The 8,375-nt window shown below is 38.5% G+C and overlaps 1 protein-coding gene across 1 annotated transcript; it reads left to right on the top strand.

Moving 5' to 3' along the window:
- The first annotated feature begins 820 nt into the window (after positions 1-820).
- tnfrsf1b (tumor necrosis factor receptor superfamily, member 1B) lies at positions 821-6,876 on the top strand. The gene is made up of 9 exons (XM_030729897.1): positions 821-989; positions 2,425-2,521; positions 4,060-4,185; positions 4,299-4,457; positions 4,978-5,071; positions 5,151-5,389; positions 5,518-5,616; positions 5,743-5,804; positions 6,195-6,876. Exons 1-9 carry the CDS (start codon positions 939-941, stop codon positions 6,726-6,728), a joined length of 1,461 nt encoding a protein of 486 aa, XP_030585757.1. The 5' UTR covers positions 821-938; the 3' UTR covers positions 6,729-6,876.
- Positions 6,877-8,375: the final 1,499 nt, after the last annotated feature.

The following is an 8,375-nucleotide window of genomic DNA, read 5'->3' as shown; positions in this document are numbered from 1 at the left end:
CACATGAAAGCAGTTATCAACTCTACAAGTTGACCCAGGTCCATTCTACCAACCACATGGAAAAGTCTACTAGTAGCAGAGTGTCATATTTTACACACGAAAAGAAAAACACACACGCAATACAGGCTAAAAGCACCATAGTTGCTGCAGCCAAAGCAGTAGCGTGGGCAACACAAAACCATCTCGATACACATCAACAATATTATGGTTTACAGCAAAAATGTAAGTGTTGCATGCATTTTAGTTCAATAAGTCTCTTTATTTACACAAGGTTTATTTTGTACCAGCTAATAAAGACCACTAAGCAAATCTACATAATGTAAAATGATGCAGGTTAAAAAGATTTTCAAGCTGTTATCTAGTTGGTTACATAATATTTTTTTTTAAAAATGCTCCTGCACTGCCAATGTCCAAGGTCAATTTCTCAGATGTTTGTATGAAACAAACCTGGCACGTCAAGTTACTGATTTCACAAACCTTATCTATATGCAAAAAAAATTATTACCTATTTATCACGGTGTTCTGCTCAAGAGGGTGAAAACTTGAAGATATCTATAAATAATGTTTCCTTATTATGCAGCTAACAGCTGGAGTAAATCGTTCTTTTTTTGCTGACCCTGAATTCTTCCCCCAGGTAAACAAAAGGTGAGCTCACAGTTATCTTACACTGTGCATTTAGACATCATGTCTAAATATGTGGGAGTCCAGCATCACTTTTTAAACATGAACTGTGCCACTTCATATTAGTTTTTCACATAAGATATGTGAATGTGGGTTACTGATTTGGTTTCCTTCCTCCAACTACACTCAGTTCAAGGAAACTGCTCCTGCTTACAGTGACACAGTGAGCAGTGAGTTTTGACCCGCCTAGAAATGAAAAGTACAGTGCACACGCTGGCTGCTGTCTCGTCTCCTCTGTGGTTTACTTTAAAGAAGCAATGAAGGACATACTTTTAACGCTGGTTCTGCTGTGTGCCCACACCATTAAGGTAGGCTTTGTGTCTGTTTTTAAGTCTGTCGTGCTTGATTGTGGTGTTGATCGGGGACTGGATGGATAGATACCGGTGTGGTGGGATTCAACTGATGAGCAGGGGACAGTTTAAATGTAAAAGGAACTGAAGACTGTTATCTGAAGTAACTGAAAGAATGTCATTACAAACAATGTTTAAATGTAGATGTCAAACCTGAAATGTAAACACATTTATCTTTTTTAAACATGTTTCCACACGGTTTAATCTGGCCACCTGTGTTGAAACCAGCAAACGGAGAATTTCTCATTTAAGAGCATTTCTTAAAAGTGATTATCAATGTGATCATGTTACAGTAAGTTTTACTGTGGAATTTTAATGCATAGGTTGTGCTGTGGTAAACCTGTATGAATGTATGGTTTCAGTGACTTGCTCTCTTCTGGAGTTTCAGATTGAATATCCCATTGTTGAAATGAAGTAGCAGTTCTTTCTATCGTCTCCCTGTGCCACTGTGCATTTCTGTTCAAGATGATAAGTTAAATTAGGCATGAAGCCAAGTGACAAAGAAGCAAAGGGGGAGAAAAACAATGTTCTTACTGATTAGCTGTCAGGAATTATAAACACAAGGCTTCCTTGATGATCTTTATCATAACTCGCTGTACTGCTGGTGGTCACACTACACAAGAATTTATTGCTTTGGAGCCCAGCGCTTCCAGGTTGTCGCCTCTGTTTCCTGTAATACGAGAAACACAGTGCTGCAGTCAGCATATTCGTACATTTTGCTTGTCATTGGAGGCTACTGCGGTGAGGGAGTTTCACGTTTTCTTTTTTCTTCTTCTTCTTCTTTTTTTTTTTGCGCAGGACAAGTGTGTGAGCAGCTACAATGTACTTCAGTCTTTATTATCTTTTGGTGTGTGAGACAGAAACATAGGCAGAGATGACATGTGAGCTACAGCACAGTGGTATGCGTGCAATCCCCAAATGCCCAGAATTACTGCAGAAAACAGAAGCACTTCCTATGAATTCTGAACAAGAGTCTGTTTGTTTGACCATGTCTGCACTAAGGCCAGCAGTATTACCAGAAAGGAAAAAGTGGGTGTAGATGTGGGTAGTCTGGTACTACTTTGAGTTCCTATTTAACATAGTAAAAAACACAGCAGGTTATAGCTCAACCTGTCTGTTTCTTATAGTTTCCTATATATAGTGACTAAATCTTTGATTTTGAAATTACTGTCTTAACAGATTAGTTGGGTAAAGTTTAAGTGCATGGTCTCCGTCTGAGCACTTTTATAGCAAAATGTCTAATATTTTCCACATTATTCAGTAATTTCAGAATTACTGAATTTACCTACACTTCTGGGTCTGGGTCAGAGGGTTACAGCAAAATACACTCTTCCCTATCTACATCTAAGGAGCAGAAAATTAGATGCACTGAAGTATTGTCTGTTTCCCATAGGTCTGGTCTCAACCTTATAAGGCAGTAAATGGAAACTGTAACAATAGGACTACAGAGTACTTGATTGGTGACCGCTGCTGTAAGAAGTGTCTCCCTGGTAAGTGTTGTATTGCTAACACAACAAAGACTGCATTTTTTTCCCCCCACCTCAGTAGATAAACTTACACCAAGGCTCAGGCATAAACTATACTGAAAGCTGCATCATTATATGATGAAAGCTCTTTGACGACACAGGTCTTGAAACGTGTTAGTAAAAGCTTGGGCGTGGAGGTGTGAAAGAAGGAAATTTTCACCTACTGTAGCTAAATATATTTATTTATAAGCTGCTGTTTCCTTCTTTGATCTTCAAAGACAGGGGACAGAATAATATTGACTACTCAGAAATCCATCAGTTAATATTAAGTTAGTATTAGCTTATTTTGGCATAATGGCTTTTTTTTTTTACAAGTAGATAAGTAATTATAACCTGCACTGACTGTCTTATGATGCCTGAACAAATTTTACATCAAATAAAAGACTCTCTTTAATGAAAGGTGCAGTTACAGGTAAATAGGCTTTTGTGCACATAGTTAAAAAAAAAAAAAAAATCAAAAAGACTTTCTTCTTTTTTTCCCCCCTTTTTAGCACCATAAACATAACACAGGGTAATGAACGCAGGTTACCCAACTTTAGTTGCAGAGGCGCAAACACAAAACCTCGCTAAGACTCAGTTTTAGCATTTATGAACTGAAATAGCCATGAAAAATCAAACTATTATTGTGTGGAAGTTCACAGTATTTGCATTAGTGACAATGCTGTGTGCCCAAGATATCACAGTCTAGTCATAACACTATATAATATAAACAGGTACCACCTGACAACAAATAACAATGAAAATGCATTTAAATTACACATATATTAATTATTAGGATATTATTTAGCAGTGAGGCTTTATTTAGGGATATTCTTTTGTTTTTTCTGTACCACAAAAACTACCAGCTTGTTAAGGGTGTACTCCCTTGCCTTGGAAGAAATGTGTTGGGCAATACTAGACTTGGTCTTGTAAAGACTGCAGCCACAAAAGGTGGATTTCTTTCCTCTTTTGTTAATCTGTGGCTTGTGTGTGTTTTGGCTTTGTAAAACTCCTGCTGTTACAACAGTGATTTGGGCCATGCTGAGCAGGAATTCAGTTTTGCTTTGAAACATTTCAGCTTTTTTTTGTCCTCACCCCACCCCTGCTCGTGCAATAACTTGATCTCTGGTGCCTGCTAATCTCATCTCTCCCACTCAGTATGAAGTTAATTGTTTTACTTTCCACTTTACTACTGAGTGAGTGCAGCTTTTTATCTGTTAAATGTGTTTATTAAATGCTATAACTACAATCTCTTGCTACACTCATGCATAGAGTATAGCGTATTCAATAACAATGCATTCTATGTGTCACTGTTACATTATAATGTCAAACTATGATCATATTTTACTATGTTGAACAATGACAACTATGACAAGCAACATTAAACTTACCATTTTTATCCCTTTTGTGATTTTTGTGGCATTACGGTGCCCGTGTGCAGTTATAAAATGTATATAAACCGTTATCTAAATGTAGATTAATTTTTGTTGTCCACATGAAAAACTAAATTGATATTGTTACAGGGTATCGACTGAACAAAGAATGCACTGAAACTACTGATAGTGTGTGTGAACCATGTCCTGCCGACCAGCATCAGGAGAACTTTAACTTCAACCGAAACTGTTTCGGCTGTAACAAATGCAAAGCAGGTCAGTGGATGAACTATACAGCCCCATGTCATAATTCATATTTATTGTTTTGTTTTAGGTAACAACAAATAATTGTGCATGTAAGCAAAGAATACTTTTATGTCTTCCACTAGATAAAGGTTTACAGTATGTGCAGAACTGCTCCTCTACAACAAAGGCCATGTGCACATGCCAACCTGGGAAGTACTGCATCCTCAGATCCGCCAACACACTCTGCTCAGACTGTAAAAAGTACAAAACATGCAAACCTGGTTTTGGAGTCTCTGTGCAAGGTAATGATTTGTTTATTTGTGTATTTACTTAGTCACTGTGTTTTTATGTTGCATGTTAAAAAATTACTTTCAGATTTAAGGATAAACCATTTAAGGATTCCACCCTTTTCCATGAGGGTCTTACTTTTTTAATTACATGCTGGTGCAGTGGTTAACACTTTTACCCCAAGCAAGGCCTCTTGATTGCCACAATTGATTGCAACAAAACTGTGTTAAATGTTTGATGAGTTGGCCCCAGAATACGGTTTAAAAAAACTTTTGTTTCTCAACAGGTTAATCTGTATCACTCATACATAATCCCACCAAAGCACTGAACAAAGATCATGCTAAATAATGTACAAGAGAAGTAATTTAATTCTGTCGTTTATATCAAGAATTCTATCAATGAAATACATTAGATTTATTTTTGAGGCTAATTAAAAGTATAACATGTTCCATAGATAAAAACCCATAAAGTGAAATATGTGTCATTAAATTGGGTATCATATGTGATGGTGAAATGTTTGTGTGTTGTTGCCAGGTACATTAATATTAGATATGAAGTGTGTACCATGTCCCAAAGGCACATTCTCTGACACAGCCTCCTCCACCGACCCCTGTCGGCCCCACACAGAGTGAGTGAAGGAGAGCTACAATATTTCTACACAGCTGTTACAAACTCCAATTGCTGACTTCTTTCTTTGTTCTCTCCAGCTGCAATGGGGCGGCTGCTCTTAGAAAAGGCAATGCTACTTCAGACACCGTGTGTGAACTGCAACTTCACACCAAGACTGTGCGTACAACTGCAAGCACAAGCACGACCACAGCCATACCAAGCTCACGCCCGGCAGCTCCGCTAAGAAGCACCGTGCAGTCTGTCCAGCCCTCGGTTTCAGAGGAACCCTTCACCCATTTAACAAAAAGCCCACCGCCAAAGCTTTACAGTAAACAAGGTACTGTAACTGACTAACATGTTGTTTCTGACTACTCATTCTTAGAAAACTGTCGCGTATGAAAAGTGTTTCAAAAGTTCTCTTGTTCTTGCTCCTTCTGAGACTCTGTCTCTGCTTACCTCTGTTAGTTGGAGTCATTACTGGTGTAATTGGATTCCTTGTCATCATAATCGCCTTCATCCTTATACTGTTATGTCTTCATAAAAAAATCTGTGAGCAACGTGAAGGTATGCTTTAATACACTTATATATCTTCAACTTGAATTATAGAATGATAATGACCATACTTTTTAGCATCTTTACAAAGAACAGTTTCCCTACCTTACGCACTACTACAATCTCCTTTTTTCTTAGACACTACAAGACTACAAGATACTAAGGTGGATGCAAACGGAAACTGTAAAACTGCTGATGATGTAAGTCTTGGTTTTCTGTCTTTGTGACTGAATACACACTCCACTTAGTAAAGTACGCATCCTCTGTGATCTGTTGCAATTCAGTACAAGATCTTTGCCATGAATTCCCCCTTTTAAAGTTCTAGAAGTTCCGTTTTAGAAGGATTCAATCTTGTATCATTTCCATTCACATTTATTATTAATACAGTCCAGTACAACACCACTGTTAACTGTAACCACACTGCGACAACCAATAATAGTATTAATAAAAACTGAACTTTACAGGTACCATAAAAGTAGTCAAGATAGTTGGAAAGTATTGTATTTGACTGCAGGAAGTCGAGTGCAGTGTTGGTGATTTAAAAAAAAAATCCACTGACAATTAACCTTTCTTCCTCTTCTTCCCTGCAGAACTGTATTGCAGAATTTCAGCTGACTTCATCCACAGCTGAATCACAAGAAAATCAGCGTCTGCTAGAGAAAAGGGAACCCAGCAGTAATCACAGCCAGTGTGCAACCAATACCGACACTTTAACTAGAACTGAACTAGAACGAGACCCATTACAACCCACTTTGGGTCTTGTCAGTCCATCATCCAATCTGTCCGAGCCCATGACTTTAATGTCCAACATAGAATCTACTGTGCCGCAGCCCAGCATCCAAACACAGAGTTCCTCTCAGCCCAGCAGCCCACAGATCGTCACCCCAGTGACTACCAGTCCACATGTCAATGTTAACATCACTTTGCACATAGGAAATGGGTCTTGTAGGACACCAGCTTTCATCCCCACTGACTTGATGCAAGCTAACGATAAGCTTCCCTTTGGAGAGGAAGAGGAATCCTTTAGCACCCCACAGCAAGAAGATGGCAAACAGTCACTAATGTCAGTGCAGGAGAGTTCCAGTTACTGCACCGAGCACACAGAGCAAGAGTCATATCCATGAAATACAGATGTTATGATATGAGCCAAGGCTCGCTAAATGAATGTACTTGCACTGTAGATAAGATATACTTTTTTATATGAAAAACTTTCCATTTTTAAGAGATAAACTGTTACTTTTTGTTTATATGTGTGTATATATATATATATGTGTATTATATATATGCTGTAAATAAAGATGTAAATATTGTCTTTCCTTCACTGATTATCAAGGAATGGCAAATTAAAAAGATGTAAAGAGGTGTAGTTTGCAGTCATCATAATATTAAAATCAACTTTAGAAGTGCTACAATTCATACACCTATAACCAATGTTTGTCGAAAAATGTGTAATTTGTGTAAATTTTCATTGAAAAAATTATTTTCAATTGTCAAGATACTACACATCATTGTCCTTATGTATTAGTTGCATAGTTGCCTTGAAAAAGTGTTTGAATACCAAAACTACATTTAAAAATGAATTATGTTCACGTATTAGATGTTGTTATTTTGAAGCAAAATAGCACAGCTACACTTTAAATTATATTAAAAAAATAAATAAATTCTACATACATCCATACAGATACATAGGCAAAAATGCTTGGACATACAATAGTGGCTTCCCTAAAGATTTCAGTCACAGTGTTTCCGAAACTGGGTTGGCTTCCTTGCACTTTGCAGAACTGCTTGATGGTATCAGGGCATGAACTCAACAGGGTGAAATAGCTGTGGTTTCCTCCATGTGACAGAGGGCAAAGATTTCCGTTCATTCACACTTCTCTATGCCACATGTGCTTTGTGGGATTTAGGTCAGTGCTCTGAAAGTGGCATTCTTTGACTTTAATTTGGGTAAAACGTTTTTACAGCAGGTGGCTGGTAGGTTTTTGTCCCACTAAAAGAGCCACTTCAGTCACATAAGATCACTGGACACTTTATTAGGTACACTTTGCTAGTACCAGGTTGGATCCCTTTTGCCTTAATTCTCTGTGGCATAAATTCACCAAGGTGCTGTAAACATTCCTCAGAGATTTGGTCCATATTTTGACCCACTGCAGCCACAGTGTGATTTATAGCCTCAATTTCCTGTTTTAGCTGACAGGAGTAGCACCCACTGTGGTTTTCTGCTACTGTAACCCATCTACTTCAAAGATGTGTTGTGCATTCAGTGATGCTTTTCTGCATAACAAGTGGTAGTGGCAGTGGCGTTCGCCTTGCAGCCAGAGGGTTGCTGATTCGAGCCCCTGTCCCTGCGCTGCATTGTGTCCTTGGGCAAGACACTTAAACCACATTGCCTAACGGTAGCGCTGGTCTCTGGCTGCATGACCGCAGATGCTCGTCTCTGGATGAGTGCTCTGGAACGATCATTTCATTGTGTGCCTTGTGCGCACAATGACAATGAGTTGAATCTAACATCTAATTTCCACTGCCTTCCTATCAGCTTGAAGGAGTCTGGCCATTCTACTCTGACCTCTCAACAAGGGGTTTTCACCCAGAGAATTGCTGTTCACTGGATATTTTCTCATTTTCAGACCATTCTCTGTAAACCCTAGAGATGGTTCTGTGGGAAAATCCCAGTAGATCAGCAGTTTCTGAAATACTCAGACCAGCCTGTCTGAACATACCATGGGTGTTGATGCAAAAGTCACCTCTCTTCCCTATTCTGATGCTTGGTT

Source organism: Archocentrus centrarchus, chromosome 5, assembly GCF_007364275.1.
Source record: "Archocentrus centrarchus isolate MPI-CPG fArcCen1 chromosome 5, fArcCen1, whole genome shotgun sequence".
Classification (NCBI taxonomy): domain Eukaryota; kingdom Metazoa; phylum Chordata; class Actinopteri; order Cichliformes; family Cichlidae; genus Archocentrus; species Archocentrus centrarchus.
The sequence above is the reverse complement of the archived record's forward strand: the minus strand, read 5'-3'. Positions and strand labels throughout refer to the sequence as shown.